Source organism: Athene noctua, chromosome 2, assembly GCF_965140245.1.
Source record: "Athene noctua chromosome 2, bAthNoc1.hap1.1, whole genome shotgun sequence".
NCBI classification, from domain to species: domain Eukaryota; kingdom Metazoa; phylum Chordata; class Aves; order Strigiformes; family Strigidae; genus Athene; species Athene noctua.
The window spans coordinates 120,336,456-120,357,584 of NC_134038.1; the positions used below are offsets into that span (position 1 = coordinate 120,336,456).

The window sequence follows — 21,129 nt, forward strand, 5'->3', positions numbered from 1 at the left end:
GCAGTTCCAGGTAGGACCTGTTCAGTACCCAATAGGACTTACCAGAATGTTACTAGCCAGAGACAAAACCTTATAGTTCATTCTCTAGAAAGTCCTAGATCAGACATGCTAGTGTGTCTTTATTGCAGAGGAGAAAAGTGCTTCATCACTTCCAGATCCTCAGCTAGCTGGAGCCCTAATTGGCAGAAAGTCTACATCAGTACTTTCCCCCAGACAGGATCTTCAAACAAAAATCCATGGCTGGAAAATGCAGAAATCTGTAGCAAGGAGCATCTTTTAGGAACAATTCCAGCTGAATTAGTACAGCAGCAGCAACACAGGCATCCAGGAAGATTAGAATAGAGCTGGCGCCTACAGCTATGAAAGACCGAATCTTTCCAAATGACTGTTGTAGGATACCAAAGAGATAGAAGATATCACAGCTGAAAACAATTTTCTTTGCAAAAGAAATCAACATATAATGGATCTCAGTCACAAATGAAAGCTTTTGCTTGATTAACTGCAAAAAAACCCCCAAACTACCACCAAACAAGAAGTCACGTTAGGCAAAGAAACAAATTCCTCCTACATCAAAAGCTCTGATTCTTATGAAATAAGATAAATAAGAAAACCAGAACAAAATGTAAAATAAACCCCCACATATCATTAATTGGTAATTGTGGGCAGAAGAGCAGTGCTAATGGCAATGAGATGGCACTTTAGCTCAGAATACTCCTCTGCAGGAAACTTTCAAAAGTCAAGGCAGTATTTTTAAAACATCCAGAATTGCCTCATTACCGTCTTACGTTTGTAAATGAGATTATGTTTTGGTGAGGACAGAGCATTATTCTAGCAACAGCAACAGGGATGATGCATTCACAAAAATATCCAGCTCCTACTTCCAAGGTAACTATATATATAGTAATCAGATGTTAATTTAGGGTTAGAGGAAGTGACTGCCCCTTACACACAGTGGACTCCTGAGAGCCCCAAGGCACTGTGGCAGTGATGCTTAGGGCTCATCACTCCTTCCTTGCAACAGAATATGCAATGTCGGCCACTGCAGCCAATCTCACAGCAACAAAGGACTCTGCTAAGTGCTCGGGATGTCATCATAGGCACAGTGGCACTGGAATGAAAGGGTGACCTAAGATATGGCTGTCTGACTCACAGACTTAGGAGACCCAGTATTTTCTCAGGCATCTTTGGGGATATTTCTGCAATGAGGCTGCTCTGAAAAGGAATGGAAATATTTATAGTTCTCTCCAGCCTCAATTATATACCTTTCTGAGTTTGTTTTTAACTGCAACAGTAAAGTCAGCATCGGTGTCCACCAAAAGGTAAGATGCTCCTACCAAAGGAGATACAATTAATAAAACAAGTCTGAAAAGGAGACACATCACTGTAAGAGATCAGTTTAAGCAGGGAAGGTTGACCACAGCATCTTAGGATCAAGGCCAGTGAAAAAATATGCAGACTTTCAAAGATACCAGACTGCCTTAATAATTAAAAAAAAAAAAAAAAAAAAAAAGATGGTGCAATTGTAAAAGCATCAAATATGTGAGTCCTCTGGATCAGTCACATTTTTATAATTATATTAAGCCCCTCCTTCTGCTGAAGTTCCAGAGCATGCCAGCACAGATGATAAAATACCACCCCAATTGCACTGCTTACAGTATGATTGTACAGGCTCGGTCAATCTCCCAAGTAATTCTAAAGACCATTTTTCTATTACACTAAATAGTTGCTTAGCAAACATGTAACAGGAAAACCAGGAGCAACATATGCAACAACAGTTCTTTCATCAGTTTCTCATCACTATTGCTTGACCACCCATATCAAGTAATGTAGAAAACACATCCAACAACTCCAATAAACACTTTCTGAACACTTGCCTAGGAAAAGATTTGCCCCAGGGGAAATTCACTTGATGTGACTTGCAGGTGTAGAACAATCCAATAAAGCCCCTTTCATGAAACATCATCAACTACATTTGAAAGGACAGCATCAGTTTCAGGATGGATAATAAATGATTAACTGGTAATCTAGTAACAGGTCTCAGGGCACCTGCCCATGTATTTGTTGTCCAGCTTCAGGTAGATTTGACAAGAGGGAGAAAAACCCGGGGGTTTTCCCCTTCAAAAGCAATATACAGAGGGCCAGTTTCTGCCTGTCACTGAAGAGGGTCTCCAGATCACACACTAAGGCCAAAATTGCATTTGTGTGTTAGTGAAGACATTTTGAAAGCCATGAACACAGACCCCCTGCCCTTTGGTTAGTGTACTCTAAAGCAGTGCCTGCAATCCTCCTCCCCAACTTGTCTAAAGCTAGTGAAAGCTTGACAAGCTGTCACTCTTCAGCTAACAGCAGCTCCTGGCTTTGGAAGGGTCTGGAGGATGGGGGAGGAAAGCTATTGTGCATGGTGAGCAAATACAGCAGCCAGCAAGCTTTCAGTGTCCCGTTTGATGCTGACAAAGCCTTTATTGCATTAGTTAGGGAACACATCACCCGAAGAGTGCATGTGCCTCTGTGTCATAAGATATATATATATGTATTCATGGTGTTTTTAAGGGGTTAAAAGTAGCGTGTTAATCCTTGTTATTCCCCAAGTTATGTGTGACCATTTGTACATTATAAAAATTTTTCATGTGAGAAAACAGACTAGTACTCTTCAGGCTGGAAGCAAGACTTCTGTAAAACAATGAATAATAAGATCAACAGGCAGCAGGTGAGCATACAAAAAAAAAAAAATCAAATCAGAGGTTTAAAAAAAAAAATCCAAACTAATTTTCTACCGAACAAAACTAACTTATGAAGCTCACTGATACAGGATATTATAGAGGGCAACATATGAATCAAAAGTTAATAAAATAAGCTCGTGGAAAATAGGCCCAGCATGTCTATTAAAACAGAAACAACCTTTGTCTCAGCAAGTAACTAAACAGCAAAATACCAGAACTAGGGACAACCACTGGCAAAAGATGTTAGGGTTAGGTTATCCATTGCACATGCTATTTCCCTGTGCTTGGGCAACCTCAAGACAATAAGCATTACAAAAAAATAGGATCTTAGGCAAATATAGAATCTCAGGAAGCCTTCTGTCACTTGGCCTTGGGTCTCTAAAAATGAAGAAATAATGCATGTTAAAATTAACTAATTCAAGATAATTCTGTTCCCATTTTCTGAAAAAATCAAACATTTGCATGACATGAAACACAGCAGCACATACTGGATTAAAAAGCGAGGAACAATTACAAGTTAATCTATCCTGATTTCTCATTTGCTGTTTAGTTAAGGTGTTTCAACTTGCTGCATTTACAAGCATTGTTAGGACAGAGCATTCAGTTTCTACTGATGAAAAACTGATTCTAAAACTCAGTCTGAGCCCACTCAACATGAAACAAGGCAAAAATCAAATAATGTTTCTGGTGCTGAAAGACAGTATTTTGTAGGAATAAAAAAATCAACACCTTTATTATTGTGGGTTTTTTTTAATCCATCACCTACAATCTTTCTTACTGAACAGACTACTGTAACATATACACCTCTGCAAATATTAAACCAGTGCTGCCATCTCTATTCTTTTTGTTGTTTTTAAGCAAAGAAAAAGTCACGTTTATTTTGTAGTAGCAATAGTTTCTTTTTTATTTTTAATATACTTTAGGAAACAATATACAAAGCTGAGCTTTGCCACCATTTTCAAACGGTGGGTTGCTCCAATTACACAAATTCAGCGTTTTGTGATGGTTAAGAACAGCAGTCAGCACCAGACTTAAACAGTTAGCTACAACACAAACATCCTTTGAAATGAAATGTCATAATATCAAGACAGGTAAACCAGGAGTTAACATATGACAACTGTTGGGGAGGTGTCTTAAATCATTCTTGTTGAATTTTATATTTCATTAAATATTTTATACACATTTTCCTGTTTACAAGTTTTAAACAAAACCTCCCTTGAGGAATTATTTAAGTACAAAAATGTTCAACAAGAACAGTTCTAATAAAGAGTCCCCAAACAGACCAAATTTTAATATGCGTTGACCAAAGGAAATGAAAACCAGTGTTTCTTTGTTTTAACATGTTTATTACAACAGATACAATTCACATCTGACTAGCTTTTTTTTTTTCCTCTTTCCCCTCCCACAACCATGTTAACATGTTCATTGGGCTATTTCCTTATATTTGAGCAAGTAATGTACTTTCAGCACACATGCCCAGCAGTACTATAAGTCCATTCTTACAGGGTGCAAATGGAAATACGTTTCAATAATTTATACAAACAAGTGGGTTATGCTCAATCACTGCAATTTTAAGCTACTGTACACAGGAATGAAAAGATTATAGAAAAAGTGCCATAGCAACAGTGCCTTAAGAAAAGAGAAAATTAGAAGCATTAAAAAACTGATAAAATCAGATTTAGGATTTCACGGGGAAATGGAACACAGAAAATGAAAAACACTTCTCTGTAAAACAGAAATGGAGAAGCACTGCTCTCGATTCGGTGCAAGTGTGGAAACAGTTGTTTCATGATATTTTGTACATTACCCAAATTGTTGCAGCCTTAGACACAGATCGCCTGGCGCTTGCATTGAATTTTAGGAAATGCAAAATTTCTGAATGATAAATTAACTAAAAAAAAAAAAAAAAAAAGAAAGAAAAAAAAAAGAAAGCTAATTTTGCAGACAGGTTTACATGTAAAAGGCTAGGTATTTAGCCACCTCAGCATTGATTAGTTTTGGATGTCTAAGCTCTGATACACATGGCTTCCCATGGCTTCACTCTACAAAACATATTTACAACGTGAAGAATACATCTACAAGAAATCTACATTTCAAGGGTTTTACAAATCATTCTTGTATCTTTCCCCTGAATTTGACTCCCTCCTGTCCCCTTCCCCATGTCAACTTTTTTTCTGCCCAGCTCAACGGTCCAAAGTCTACTCAAATGCAGCTCAAAAGTGTTAAGACTGGGCATCAGTTTAATAGTTCCTGTACTCAAAACCATGTGCAATTGTTTACAACTTTTCACACCATGAAGGAATTCTGATTCTTTAGCTTTTCAAGTTCTTTAATTTGTTGCCTCAAAAATAGTATCCTGCAAGAGAAAAGAAATAAATTAGTATAAATACTTCCATTTTACAGAGATACTAAGTATCTACACAAGTATTTCTACAATTTCAGTGAAAGATACCAAGCACCTTAGCTCTATTAATAAAACTCAGGTATTTTTAAACTAATCCCAATCTGTTTAATCACCTACAAACACTGTATGCAGATGCAGAGACCTGCTGTGTTTGATACCTTTGTCTGGAAAATTAAGTTGCTATATTTCATTATGACTGATACACAGTTATGCGTAAGCCTGCGCTTCCCTTGAATCTAACTCCCAGAAAAAGCAGGACACTGGCAGAGTATGTTGAATAACTGAATATTCGGAAGAACGGTATGCTTGTGTCATGCAGTCTTCCAGACTATACAAGAACCGGAAGTGCTCAACTTCTTTTTAAACCAGCAAGTTTTCTTCTAGGTGCAACACTTTTTTTCTAGTATTTGGCTCTGTGGCTAGTGGTAGTCCCTAGTTATGGTAAGGTCTGATCTCAAAATATTTGATCATTAAAAGACACCTAAGAAAAAAAAAGTTGCAACTACACCTGGCTTAGAAATGAATTATATTGCTTATATATTTTTGCTCCTTCTACTGAACTGACATAAACAATTATTGTGATCAATGAACACGTGGTTTACACAACTGCTTCCCAGAATTTTTAATCATTATTTTGAAATGACTTTTCACGATGCTGAAGTGTAATGCAAGCACGTGAATGAATTAAGAAAATATTCAGGGAAAGCTGAAGTGTCATATACTCTACGCACTGCAAAGCAACTTTAACTGATGCAGAAAATGCATCCACTTCAGCAGACTTTTGTAAAACACTTTTTAAGTATGTGTCCAGTTCAGTAAAAATTAATTTTCTACTGAAAAGTAGGTGAAAAATGATTAAGATGGACACACTGAAAAAAACATTTAACTTAAAAGGCATGGGCGTATCAAATATATCAGTCAATGAAAAGTGTCTTTTCACATGCTGTCAGTTATGGTTAAAGTGATATACTCGCTTTGCCTAGAGATAAAGTTCCCTCTTAGAACAAATTTAAATAGTTCTCTTCTGTGCAGAAGTACAGAAATAATACCATCATTCAAATGTATTGACTTTGATAAGCCCATGCTTTGTGAAAGCCTCCCCCCACCAACTTGTTACTTATGCCATGTATTCCACGTCTTTGGGATTGCAGCAAAAATAAAAGATACATGTTATCATAGATTCAAAGTCATAATAATCATTATCCATTGATAGCTTAAGGATACACAATGTACAAGAAACAAAGTGCTATTTAGTGAGCTGAACAATGACATTTGACGTGTTATTTCAGATCAAATGTGCACCCAGAGACAGAAATGAAACCTTAGGAAATGAAACCTTCAAGAAACCAAGCAGTTCATTAAATATACTACAGAAATTGTAATTTATGTAATGAAGTGATGAAATAAAATTTTAGAAAGAATGGATATTTTTGATTCTTTATTAGGAAAGATTTAGAAATACATTATAACTTACTTTTGACTAAAGGATTGTTTTACTACCTGCCAAAAAGCAAGACCTTCAAGGATAAAGCTAGCTATTTAAACAGCATGCAATACTATTAAATCGGCTCAAAATAGTAAATCATAATCACTGTTTTCAAGCTGCAGTGTCACTTGATAGATGGGGTAACATCATTCAAGAAAAGAAACACCATGAAAGCAGATTCAGGATCATGACGCTGGTGAAAAGTTTCAGCATGTACTGTAAGATTAAACTTTTCAATCTTGCACAGTATTCTTCAACGTGGTTGTGTATTGCTTCAGTGATACACAAGACACCCACTATTATTGACTTAAGAAGCAGAAGTCTACTTTGCTATAATAAACATTTCACTAAAGAACCCCAAGATCTTCTCAGATGCCTCCTACCTAAGTAACAAACATTTAATTTTTATTGACACCTGTTCAAATTTACTCTGGCTTTAGACCTAACAAATGTCTCATGCAAACTGTAGTGTTTAAGACCAGTATTAACTGTGCAGATCTGTACCTATGTGATCTATGCATCATGTATGGACAGTTTTTCCTAATGCACTAATGTATCTGGAAAGATACTACTTTCTAAGTGAAAACACATACAGAAGCTGCATATCTGGTTCTATTCACTGGAGACTAAGAGTTATCTGTGTGAGAAACAGGTAGAATGTACACAGGGAAGACAGTTTGCAAACCTGGCAACTATTAGCTTACTTTAAAAGTCATCAGTAAACACAGCTCATGCAAAACAATGCCAAGAATGGAAATTCTAATACCACCTTGAAAATTACCATTTTGAAAATAAACACAGAGCGCAAACTTACCTTTGCTCACGCAAAGTTGCTTGAATTTCACATACTCGAACTAAAGACCTTAAATTCTTTAATTCAGTACAAATTTCTGACATATGGACACTTCCCATGTTATGGGCTTCCTCACGTAATCTTGATGCCTGCAACGGTTACACATAAAGGTTAGGATTTTGAATCATGCATTGGAAACAACTGGCTGTAGGGAGAGGATTGCTGGATGAATGTGTCTTGAAATAGCAAAGCACTCTCACTTCAAAACAGAACATTAAACCAGAAGTATGTTAACATCTCTACCAAAGCACATTTAGAATCAGAAATGAACAACACTGGCTGCCAAGAGATTGCCTAACCCAGGTCCATGCTAAGGCAAGGATGGTTTAGATTTCCTTGATCCTAACAAATGTTTACCATAGTACATGACAGGGCTCTGAGCTCCAAAGTAATTTGTTCAATTAGTTAAAAGTCTCTATCTGCTATTTCAATGGCTGACTTAAATTTCCCATCTAAATTAAGCCTTAGTGACAAAAGAACTGAATGCCATCTTTTGAGCTACTTTATACAGGGGAAAAAAACTTTGTAACTCTCTACAAACTCCGTTATATTAATATCCCCACTTAGTTGGGTGGAGACAAGCAGAAGTGTAAATTTAGAAGGTGTGACCTATCCCAAATTTGTTCATTTCTTAGTTTTATCACTGAACTGGGTATGACTCCAGAGAACTCCACAACACCACCAAGGAGACTGGTATAACTACTCTGAAGTCCTGTGTATCACACTGCAATAATGAAAGAGGACTTCTTGCAAGTGGCACAGTGAAAAAAAACCTGTTTCAAATAGATCCTTCCCTGCATTATTACTGTTTAGAAAAGTTATTCACTGCTGTACTGGGTCTGGCGAGGATGGAGTCAATTTTCTTCACAGCAGCCCATATGATGCTATGTTCTGGATTTGTGACCGAAAGTGTTGATAGCACACAAATGTTTTAGCTGTCTCTGAGCTGTCTTTACACAGTATCAAGGGTTTCTCCCTTTCTCTTTGACACCACCACCACCACCACCCCCCCCCCCAGCAAATAGGTTGTGGATGGACAAAAGGTATGGAGGGAATACAGCTGGGAGAGCTGATCCAAACCAACCACAGGGATATTTCATACCATACAATGTCATGCTCAGCAATAGAACTGGGGGGCAGTTTTCTAGGGGTTGCCATTGCTCAGGGATTGGCTAGCGGTAGGCAACTGCTTTTGCATCACTTATCCTCTCTTCCCCGCCTTTTACTTATTAAGCTGCCTTTATCTCAATCCACGAGTTTTCTCACTTTTCCTCTTCCAGTTCTCTCCCCCATCCTACTAGGGGAGAGTGAGCAAGAAGCTGTGTGATGCTTAGCTGCCTATCAGGGTTAATCTACAACATCTGCCTAAGTACTTGTATGATTTTTCCTTCCCCAAAATAGTGATACTTAGCACAGGTCATCAACTTCTGGCATTTCTCTAGTTCAAAAAAAGCACTCTGTGTTCTAATTCCCTACAGTAAAAGTTTTCTTTTCTGGAGTGTGTTGACATCCAGGAGTACCCTGGTCTCCTGCAGGGCATTTCACATGTCCTCCATACACAACCCTGAGACTAATAGCAAACAATCAATAATGACTTTACTATTTTTTAAGCTGATCAGTCACCCATATTTAAGTAATTGCATTTAAAAGGCCTTAAAAATCACTTCTGCATAAAAGATTCTTGTTAAAAGGTGTTAACAGTCTTGCTACAAATGAAGATATAACATTTATTACTTTCCTGTATTACCGAAGTCTGATACTTTATCAAAAAAAAACCACCAAAACCTGATATGATTTCTTTCTAAAAGGACCATGCTGACTATTACCAGGCTTGCCTTTTCAGGTGTTTGTAAAAAGGTAAATTAATCATTTTTTTCTACTGAGGTATTATTCAATATTCAAAGTACCAATACAATTATTATGTATTACACCTATACTTTTTTTTTTTTTTAATATCAAATATCTGACTTAAGTCTCTGAAGCATTACTATTCAAAACTGGTCTTTACACAACACTGTCATGTGAAATCATCTGGAAGAGCAGAAAGAACAATACAGCATTTATTTAACACCTGACACAAAGGTTAAAGTATCCAACCAAGTACATGACCACCTAGCATTAGCTGGGTTTTTTAATCTCTTTATTACTGATATAGTGGGGAAAAAGAAAGACCTATGAACTGGGTAAATCTTATTTTCTGCATTAAGATATATGCCAATTCAGTACACACTGAAAGTAACATGATCAAAACTATGGGCCAAGGCCATAGAGAGAAGTGGCTGTGCTTGCTCCGTTTCCTTAAACATACATTCCACAGCAATGGGTCAGCCGTTTGACTCAATACAGGCTGGTAATGTCTTACAATTGAATTTTTAAAATTAATTAAAAGAAACAAAACAAGAACCCCAGAGTCCAAACAGGGTATCAGTCTAGACCGCACTTCTAAGAGTCATCGTGCAAGTTACTACCCAAAAGCCTTCAAGTGTAGGTTTCAGCCAGCATGCAACCACTCTTCAAAAGACCAGAGTAAACTGGGCTAGGTAAGATTAATATCCCATACAGACTGTCAGACAGGGTTGCCTGTGAAAGGACTTGAACTAGACTCAATAACCAATACGGTTCCTTTGAGTAATACATTCCAAGCAGTTGACATACATCCAGTTTCCCTGTATTACCAGAACAGGATAGGTTTCATGCAGTTATAAAATATGGATGGCAATTCTACTGGATTTCCCATTATGTAAAAATAGCCCAAACTCAGTCTGAGCCCTCTACATCATCTTAAAAACTGGGTACAACAAACAAGGCAGAGTTCCTTTTTCACTGCGTAGAGCTAAAAACTCAGTGACTCAAACTGTGGAGTAGTCTCAAATAGTTTAACTCCATCACCTAATACATAACATTTTCCACATAACAAAAATATAATTATTATAAAAATTTATTGAAGTTTATGTTCTTTGTAAATTTCAACAGAACTTTGGCTGTAAGAAAATAGTTAGGAGGATAGTTATTCATTTGAGAGAATTTCAAAAGCACTGGTACTTTAAGCAAGACTGAAAATACTTAACTGCTAAATAGCAAATCACATGTAAAACCTGCAGGTCTGGCCTATCTCTTCCCTCTCCTCTTTTCTGGCTAAGGTCAAGCATTGTTTTTTTTTTTTTTTTAAAAAATACTTTTAATTCCTAGAAAAAGCAACCTGGGTAGGAAAAACAGATTTTAAACTATACATTTTGCACTCTCACAGGGAACTAAGTGCAAGTGTACTCACCTGTTTTTCTGCATGGTCTGCAGGCCAGCCTTGAACATGCTTTATAAGATTTTCATTGAAGTGTGCTGCTAGCGTAGGTGTTAATGAACAAGTGGGTCGTACAGATGTATTTTGTGGTGCAGGTGTTGAATTTGATGCACTAGTACTAGAGGTATGATTTGGACCTGGTGATGGGCTTCTTTGACTACTAGAAGAAAGAATTTAAAAAAAAAAAGTGAGCATTTAAGAATGTATGTAAGCCTATAGTGAAATAAACACTCAAAATTCATTGCTTCCAGCCACAAAAATACATGAAGAATTTAAACCACAAGTAAGTGCTTCTGGTAGACCAAACCTGTGCTACTTTTCTGCAAACATCCTACTCCTACAGGAACTGTTTGAATGCTACAACGTAACAGGGGTTTTTTTAGTTGGTTGGCCATTTTTGGTTTTTAACTTTCAAGTGATGGAAGCTGTGCCTACATTTTAGTGTTGGATAGAGAATATATACACATATATTTTCCCTTCAAATAGTTGCAAATCTAAGATCTTCAATAATGATGTATCAGATGGAGTCAAGCAGGTTTATTCCACAGAATACTGGCACATGTCACAATCATTTAAGAACAGAGCCTGATCTCCTTATCTAAAAATACAGCCATCTGGGCTTTGAGGGTTAAAACCACTTACTAAAGCCAGAACACAAACACCTAGGTGATACTGTACATCCTTACTTAAATCACTCACGAGAATAGAAATATCAGAGGAGCAGTATGTTTGTAGACACCAACTTGACTACTCATGCTGCTGTTTTTCTGGTTGGTGTGTTAACCTGTTGCTGGAGAACAGATGCATGGGGATATGTTCAGATGATGTGTACTGTAGGACGAATCAAAAATTCTGTGCCTTAGACAAAGCCTTTGACTGTCCTCTTTCAGATCTCCATATGCAAGCAAACGATATTTACATTATCTGAACACTACACCAATACATAGCTTTTCCAATTCTATTTTGCAATTGTAATTCCTGGTCAAAAGCTTTTCTAATTTTTACTAAAAAACTCTCATGCTGATCTTGGCATAGTAGTATTTTGCAATGCACAGTGCTCAAGATGATGTTATCTACAAAGTATTCTGCTCATCACTTTATGCAATGTTGGGGTTTTTTTTTAAACAGGATTCCTCTAATAACTACCCCCTCACTCCACTTTGCAAGATATTTTTCCCTTTTACCTCGTTATGCTCCTGTATAGGAGTGGCCTTCTTAAGAATCCCATCTCTTTAATAAAACCCTATTCCTGCTTCAATCACTAAAAAAGGTAGGTACCACTTAGGTAAATCTCTGGTAAACTGATATGACTGACTAATCCACGAGGACTCCTACACGCCCAATCTGCAAATACTCACCCTTCTCCTCACATTTGGTTGGTAAGATCCCTAGGTAAAAGAGATTTATTTGTTTCGTTTGTATCACTTCTCTCAATAAAGTTATGATATACAACCTGAACACCTAACATTAAGCCCAAACTACAGAAGTTCCCCCAAAATAAGTAAAAGTCACTGATACTTAAATTTATTTTCCACGTGTTCACAAGCCCAGGTGTCAGGGCCAGCATGAACACCACATTCTCGTATTGTATGGATCCAACCACATCTTGACAACTGTCAGCTACAGCTACACAGTTCTGCTGTGTGGAAGAGTTCATCATTCTTCAGCTTCCATATTACCAGCAACTGACAACTCCACTGCAGCTTTCACCAGTGTCAAACCTGCTGTTAGTATATCACCACTATCAAACAAATGATCCGAACGTGGGGGTTTGCCTCCTCCTTGCAAGCACTGCTGTCCAGGTAATCTGATCTTCTAGGAAACCAGAACTTGCACAGGAGTGATATATAACCCATGGTGAGGAAGCTTAGAAACTGATGTTTCAGCACACGCCCTTTTCTACTCCCCCATTCCTTGCAAAAATAAGGCCCCTACACTCCTGCTTCCCTTTCCAACATTCATTCAATCACTCCCATCCCCACCCCCCTCACAGAGAGGGGCTCTGTTCTTCTGTTTTGCTAAGAAGAGGTGGGAGCAGCACTAGCTATCCATGCGAACATGGACAAGGACAGGTCAGGATGAGACCAGTCTGCACTGTCCTCTCCACCCTTCTAAGGGAAGGCAAATCTTGAGCAGGACAAGAACATCACTGGCACCATAACAGTGATGGTACGTCACAGTTAAAATGTTCTTTGGCGCTACACATACTGAAAAATAATAGTACTAATTGCATAAGTACCTAGCCATTACTCCTAAGATTATGTTTACAGACACTCTCCCACCAGCAGCAGCTTTTCAACACAGGCCATAATTTCAGTCTATTTCTTAAAACTTTCTTAGTACTTGCCTGCAGGTGACAAAGTACTATGAAGAAAAAATAAATTTGACAGTAATCTCAATTTCCTCAACAGGAAATTTGAGAGAAATTCATCACCTAACCTACCTCCTTGAGTACCGAAAACATCCTACCATAATGCAACTATCTTTACAGTCCAATGCCCAGCCATTTACCCTAATCACTCCCACTTGCAAAGAATTACAGCAAGTTTCCAAACAGCCAGCAAATTAGGCACAGTACACTGCTCCGCAGCACCAAAGACTTTAATCTCATTCTTTGTGGTACACTCAGACTTGTTTAAAAGTTTAGAATCTATTAAAAAAAAAAAGTTGCCGAGAAATATTTTGGTAGACAGCTTTGTGAAGAGTTGTATACATAGATTTTCCTTGATTTCAGGCGGCAGAAGTTGAAGAAGGCAATATATGATGTAAGGGGTGGGGGGGGGCAGGGAGGGGTGGTGTTCGTTCTCTGTGTTCTCTTCAGTAATTGGCTCAACTACTTCAAAACCACTTACAAGCGCAACCGCTTAACTGTAGAAATGTTCAGCTGATTAGGAAAAAATGGCATTTATATTCTGAAGCTGGAATTGAAACTAGCCAAGAATGTGAAAGGCAACAAGGGCTGTACATCAGGGATAAATGAAAGGTTAAGGAACAGGCAGACTGCCCCTCTACAAGGCAAGGGGACCTAGAAACAAAGGACATGAAAAAAGGCTAGGATAGTCAGCAACTTTTTTTTTTTGCATGGGTTTTCATGGGTATGGCCTGCCCTCAGGTCTCTCACATGCCCAAGCACATCAGCAGAGTCAGTGCAAGTAAAATACTACCTACAGCAGAGGAAGAAGTTAAGGAGCAGTTAAGCTAACTGGACCATGCAGCCAGATGGTAGGCACCCACGTGTCATCAGGGAGCTGGCCACTATAACTCAGATGCTGCATCATCTTGAAGCAGCATGGTGAGCAGGCAAGTCTCCAGATGATGGGGGGAAAAAAGCAAGTGTTAAAGCCATCTTCAAAAAGCACGAGGAAAACAACCTGGGGAACTGCAGGCCAGCTGACCTTAGTCTCTGGGAAAGTCATGAAGCAAGTCTTCCTGGAAGTGGTTCCACCTACACAAAAGACTAAAAGGCAAAAAAGAGCTAGCATAGACTTATCAAGGGGAAATTACGCCTGACCAACCTCACTGACTGATGAGATGACTCGCTCAGAGGATAAGGGGAAAGCAGCAATGTTTTTTACCTTGACTTCAGGAAGGCCTCTGCCATCATCTCCTGTAGTATTATTATTATTATTATAGTCAGACTATTCACTTATTCAGCCTTTATTTCATGTGTAAAGTGGGTGGGAAACTGAATGAGCTGCTGGGCTCAAAGGCTGCAGTCAGCAGTACGAAGTCCAATCAACAGACAGTGACTAGTGCTGTGCTTCCCTGATTAATAATAAAGCCAATAATGTTTTAACATTTTATTAAAAACCTAGACAGTGGCACACAGTGAACCTTCAGTGAGTTTGCAGATGACACCTGCTTGGAGGGAGCAGTCAGTACACTGGAGGGCAGGTTGTTATTCAGAAGGACCTGAATGGGCAGACGGGGAACCAAATTCAAAAAAAGGCAAATACAAATTCCTTCACCTGGGGTAGAATAATCCCCATGCAACAATAATGAAACAACTCCACGAAACAGCACAGGCTGAGTGGGTAGAAAGCAGATTTGCAGAAAAGGACCTGAGGATCCTGGCGGACAAGTTTAATGTGAGTCAGCAATGTATCCCTGTAGCAAAGCAGACCAAGCACATGCTGAGCTTTATTAGCAAGGGCGTGGTTCAAGAAAGCAATTCCTCCCCTCTCTTCAGATCTTACAAGATCCACAGTACCTGGAGCACTGCATAGTAGGGAGCCCAAAATTGGACAAGAATTAAACTGCCACACCAAAAGAAGGACCACACATATGACTGGGGGGCTGAAGCACAGGCCCTATCAGGAGAAGTTAAAAAGTTTAGTCAGTCTGGAAAAGAGAAGACTGAAGGAAGAGGATTGAAGGATGATCTTAATGTTTTTAAATACCTATGGGGAGAGCAGACAGCCAGGCTCTTTTCAGAGACACACAGTGATAGAACAAGAGGCAGAGACACAATTTGCAACATGGGAAATTCTGATTAGACATAGGGAAAAAACATTTCACCACACGTGTAGTCAAACATTAGAAGATGATCAAGAGATAGTAGAAAACCATCTAAACAATGTCCTTAGCAATTCAAATTTGCTGGGCCTACTTAGAATTGGGACTTGGAACACAACTAGTGATCAAGTCCCTTCCAACCTAAATTATCCTATGTTTCTATGTATTCATACAGCATACTAAGAGAAATGCTACATTTATTAACTAAGTAGAATTGAGGCATCACCTTCAATGCTTATTTACTCCTTATTTCTAATAGGATGAAAGTTCCCCCATGACTTGCCTCCTCTTAATTTCTCAACCTGGCTTCTTTGACTCCTACATCATCAATAAAAATTAGTCTAACACATCAGAAAAATTTCAGGAAAATAAATAAAACCTTGGGTTTCAAAAAATAAAGTTGTATCTTAATTATGAATAAAGCATACTGTCACAAAATATCCTAGCACTGCTATGTTAGCAGCAGGGGGAGCTACAAATGCAGCAATGATAGACCGTTCCAAACTACTGCTGTATTTTTAAATGCTTCAGTAAAGCCAAGTACCTGCCTTAGCAACTGGATGAGTTAAAGACTGACCACAGGTAACTGAATGTTTCCAAAGAGACAAAGCCATCTGTACAAGAGTATGAGAACATGATGGTTCTGAAATACAATACTACAAAATCTTACAACCTACAAAAAATGGAAGAAAACACCTCCCCCCTCCAGCAGTTTTGCATTTTCTAAGGTAAAGGAAAAATATTCCCAGACCTTTCTGGAAATAAAGAGAAATGGGCAACCTGATGAAACTATCGATTATAGAAATATTCGTTTTGATCCATTTTTAAAGCAGCCACAATTCATGGTGTGTCTTTGGAATTATCTCTTACAAAAAGATATGCCTACTGTATGCCTATATTGCATTGATTTCCTAACTTACATGACTGAAATGTTCACAACTTTACAACAGCTATTTACATATTTCTTAGACGGTGCTTCCTCCCAAACAGGTTAAAAATAATTTTAGCTCCATTCACTTAAAAGTTTTAATAATAGTAAAAGCAAAGGAAATGTAGTTGTGATTAACTTCTGCACAATTAGCCTGTATTTAAGCTGTAAAAAAATACAATGTTAATTCACAGACCCTCTTTATGGAACACCTGTCCACAGTTCAGGTTGCTAAGCTGTTGTTCATTCCTATAAAAAAGGGAGTTAGCCCTGAAAGCAGTCCCCATCCAACTGACTGCTTTCACCTACAATGGAAGAATCTGTTCTGTATCGATTCAGAAATATTGCCTGGACAGAGGAAATCTTTTTCAGATGAGTAAAACTACGTCTGAGCTAGTTAATTTTCATTCAACTCTAGGGCACTGAACAAAAGAAAATACCAGTTGCACAGGCTTTTCCAAATCACCTGTTCCTTAATCTTACAATTTTTGCATATGAGACACTTCTAAAGAAAGAGAAACACATGAACTTGTGATGCTCAATATACTACAGTCACAAACACGTAACAGTTTGAGAGATACAGGATACAAAACAATACTAATATCGTCACAGTGTCTTTGATACTAGCCTGCACACTCTCCTCTAATTGTGCACTGCCTCCTCAAAAGACAGAACAGTGCTACCTGCATGACCCTTCTGCTTCAGCAGCGCAGTTGCTGGGACAAACTCAGCTTCCCTTCTCCAGCAAAATACTGGTGCCAAGTAAAGCAGTGGTTTGCAGAGGGCCAGTACAACCCTAAAGGGAACTCAATATGGGTGTTATGTCAGAGTAGGAAGTCCTACAACCCAAAGGGAGGGTGGGCTATGGGTTAGCAGGTCAAAAGCCCACCAGTATCACTTCACACAGACTCCAGGCCATGGTGAATGTTCCAAAAATAAGACTATCTTCTTTAGCAGGATTTCTTATGGGGAAAGGGTGATCAGCAAAGGACAAATTGACAGCTGTTCCCCAAAACCTCACTACTCCTTATAAAAAGGTCTAGTCCCCTTATTAAAAATGTTTATCTAGTTGCCAAGTATGATTTTATTTTTGGTACTGTAATTCAGAAAAATTTAAACAGCACCATCCATGATTACTAGAGACTGGAGCTGGTACACTATGTCTTTATTTTACCCATAGAGGAAAATGAGTTGTAGGTTAGACAACTGCCAAAGATTAGAATCAAGTGTCTCTAAGATAGCCAACATTAAAGACTCAAAAACTTCTGACCTGCTTCTGTTTGTACCCTCAAACTGATCAGTATCACAGAGTCTCCAGTAAAGCCAGTCACTGGGACAGGACTGCCAAGCAAACAAACAAAAAACCCAGCCCTCCCAAAAAACCCAAACACAAACCCACCCCCTCTCCCCACAAAGCCAGCAGAAATCAACACAGATTTGAAAATCTTACAATAGGTTAGTGCATTGATGACATGTAATCAAAGGTGCCCTTTATTATTAGTCCCAGAAGGGCAGATAAAAGGACCTCACTGTTTTATGATCTGGAAAGCATCACCATGCAGCTTCAGGTATACTGACAAGTAAAGAGTGTTGGGGTTTTCTTGTTGGTTTTGTTGGTGTTTGTTTTGTTTTGTTTTTTTTTTTTTTTTAAATAAACATCACACCACACACATTATTTAACCACTCTAAAAATCTAGCTTATAAGAAGCACAACACCTTGTAGATTTACAGGAATCCATTGCAATGGTGCACTTTTAAAAAAGTCAACCTGCAATCTCCTCCTGCCACAGTTCTAGATCATGACTCTGTCACTGAAAGATCTTATGACAGATCTTTGGTTACAGCCCCTGGAATCAATATGACAAAGTATACAGCATCCTGGACAATGAAAAGCCCATCTTCCCAAAAGAAAAATTTTAGACAAGATACAGATTCTAAACCCACCTTGTAAATCAGTGGTTAAATGTTTATCTGATGCAACATCTGAATAGGCTGCAATGTTGACAAAAAGTCTGGCCAAGGAAAATAATTTATGAAACTTACTTCATTTTTAAATGTTTTTCACTAAAGCAGCAAATTCGCCTGATAGACATAAGTTCTTACTAACTTAAAAATCAAATTACACTACATCAATACACCACAAACATCCAATGCTAAGCAAGTCACACAGAATTGAAGTATTTAATTCCATAACTGCACAGAAAAAAACAAAAACTCCAAACACAGAAATCACAATACAAGGAATAACTTGTAAAATTGTCTCCAGAGTGACAGAGTAAAAATATGTATTCTATTTTGCTTCTGTGAATGGAACTCTAGTGGTGGTCCTAATACAGAGAACCTACCACAGTAGCTCTGTAACAAAGATATTTAGCTGTATCCTCTCAGCAGCAGTTAAACCACATATTCAATAAAGAGGCTGAAGAAGAATCCACAAGTTGCAAGATATACAACACACATTGGATCCAGAGCAAAAACAGAGGACAGCAAGGAGAAGTGTTTCAATTACCTTGAGCGCTGAAGACTTCGTGGAGAGGCAGGTTCATGACCTGCCTGCTTGTCAGCTATTACTGGTTGCTGAGGTGCTGCCTGTGAAGCTGGTCCTTGTTTAACACCTGGAGTAACAACCTGGAAAGTTCAAAGCTTCATTAGATTTCCTCCACTGTAAATATCAAGTGTAAGAACCAGAGAAAAACCACAGAAATTACAAGACCAGTAGCGTTCTTTGAATCAAGGTCTCTTGACAGAATGTTTACACTTTTCCCTCTTCAGGTGGTTTAAAAAAAAAAAAATCTCTAGTTCCACAGCTGTGACAGCTTTTTTTACTAAAACAGGAGTACTTAACAGACCTAACAGACACAAATTTAGATCCATCTGACTTGTCAAAATACTGCAAGTTAATTAGGTAAAACAGTTCAACCCTGGTTCATTTCTGACCACATCTTCCATGTGAGCAACAAGCTGATTTTCAACCTCAGAAGAACTGTTCATTAACCAAATAAGTTAAAAGTTCCCTACTTGAAAATACATTAGAGTGCCAAGAGTAGAATTAGATAACATCTCTATCAGAAATGGGAAAAAAAACCCTCTAAATCATATTTATCAGTCCGCTACTCCTCCTTTTTAACTGTTCTGTCAGTTCTAAGCTAATAAATGACTAAAAAAAAAGTCACGAGTGGCTTTTTGCTTTTCCTTTTTAGTACACATTCACATTAAGACACCTGCAGTGAAATAGTATTTTATGTGTGATTTCTTGAACTGCAGCAGGATTAAAAGTCTGGGAATATACTAGTGTCTAAATTACAGTAAATGGAGTTCAAGATACATTTTTTTTGCCTCATATTCTGAACACCTCTGTCCCTTTTAAAGTATGTACAGGAGAGAAAGTGGCTCCAAAATTTATTTCCCACTCCAGAAAATACAAGCTAACAATTTTAAGAAACAGAGAAGGAAGAAAAATGGGTTCTAGGGATCCATAAAGACAAAAAAACATAGGCAGGTCATCTGGCTAGTGTAGATTACTAACTAGTGGTCATCTGAACTCCAGAAATTCTCTCAGTTTCAGAAACAGTCCTGTGAAACAAACCACACAGACAGTACCTGCTAAAGTAAACTCAAGACATAACTTAATGTATTTAAAAATACAGATAATCTTAATGTAATCTCAAACCTACTTTGTCTAAGAGGAAAATCCAACCTTTAAAATTATGAAAACCCACAAAAAGTCTGATTAGCACAATAAAAGATCATGGTTCCGGAAAGATAAATCTGAAACATCTGAAAAATCACTGTAAGATCACTCAGCATGTTGAAATCAACAGAATTACACAGTTGAGAGGGGCAAAACAGTAGCAGTTCATAAATTAAGAAAAAAAGACTACCCAAATACCTTTATGAAATGTATGACATGAAGAATTTTGCTATTAGTGCCTGAATTTTGCTCACCCTGTGAGCAGACATAACTATTGAAGCTGTTCAAACAAGACGAAGAATTTCAGAAGAGAAGTCCACCAGAGATAATACAATCACCTTGCAGATCCAAACTGGAAAACTAACCAGCTCCTTGGCTGATAAAAACAAAAATGGATTGTAAAGAAAAACTGGTATCTGTAGACACAAGTCACAAAAACTCCTAACTATTCCCTATTTTCCAAGTGTTTCAAAGACAGTAAGTGTACCAGAAACAGAAAGATAAGGGTCAAACAAAAAAATTATTATTTCCTAAGCAACATTCTTACTAAGCTTGACAGGCCTGCATAACATATGCTTCACACAGTTAGTTTGCAGAAATTCAGAATAGGTTCTAACCATAAAACACATACACAGCTAAACAGCAAAATACAATGCCTAAGATGCTGGAGTCTATGACACCTGAGCTGCCATGTGCATACAGCACACCTCCAGGCAAAAAGACCAGCTTGAGCTTAAAAGCACTACAGACATGTTCATGCAGTCCCAAGTAACAGGCCCTACACTTCTCTCAGAACCAGTCCAAGTATCTATGCATCTGGCACTGTCAGTTTTGTCTATGCCTGCTGCACAGAAGCACCCTACACCAGTAAGCTTGCGCTCTGAAGCCCAGTGTGTCCTCACACAGCATCACGTCTTGATTATGCATAATTTACCTCCAACTCTTAGAACTGGATAAGCAAACCTGACATACCCAAGGGAGTACTAAAACAGACATGCTCACACTGGAGCTATCACCACCTAAATTCTCATTTCAGTCCTATCTTACTGAATTCAAGTATGTGAATAGAAGAACTATCAAGAAAGTTTTTTCCCTACTGAACTGGAAAAGTATCTGCTGCTGAACCAGAATTTGCCACTTCTGGAACACACAAACAATTCATGTTAAAATTTCAACAGCTCTGTTCCTAGCACAAGATTTAAGGAACACAAAAACCAAGAAAAGATCCTGCTGT

At 38.1% G+C, this 21,129-nt stretch overlaps 1 protein-coding gene across 3 annotated transcripts in view; it reads right to left on the bottom strand.

The window, feature by feature from the left end:
• Positions 1–3,604: 3,604 nt before the first annotated feature.
• WAC (WW domain containing adaptor with coiled-coil) overlaps positions 3,605–21,129 on the bottom strand; it is a 63,150-nt gene continuing 45,625 nt past the window's right edge. For 2 of the 3 annotated variants that reach the window (XM_074900065.1, XM_074900062.1), the window contains 4 exons: positions 18,714–18,832; positions 10,735–10,921; positions 7,425–7,552; positions 3,605–5,076 (listed from right to left, as the gene is read on the bottom strand). In XM_074900065.1, coding sequence (XP_074756166.1) covers positions 5,007–5,076; positions 7,425–7,552; positions 10,735–10,921; positions 18,714–18,832 — 504 coding nt within the window. In that variant the 3' untranslated portion in view covers positions 3,605–5,006. The remainder of the gene's footprint in view (positions 5,077–7,424; positions 7,553–10,734; positions 10,922–18,713; positions 18,833–21,129) is intronic. The other variant, XM_074900063.1, reaches the window with a different exon arrangement.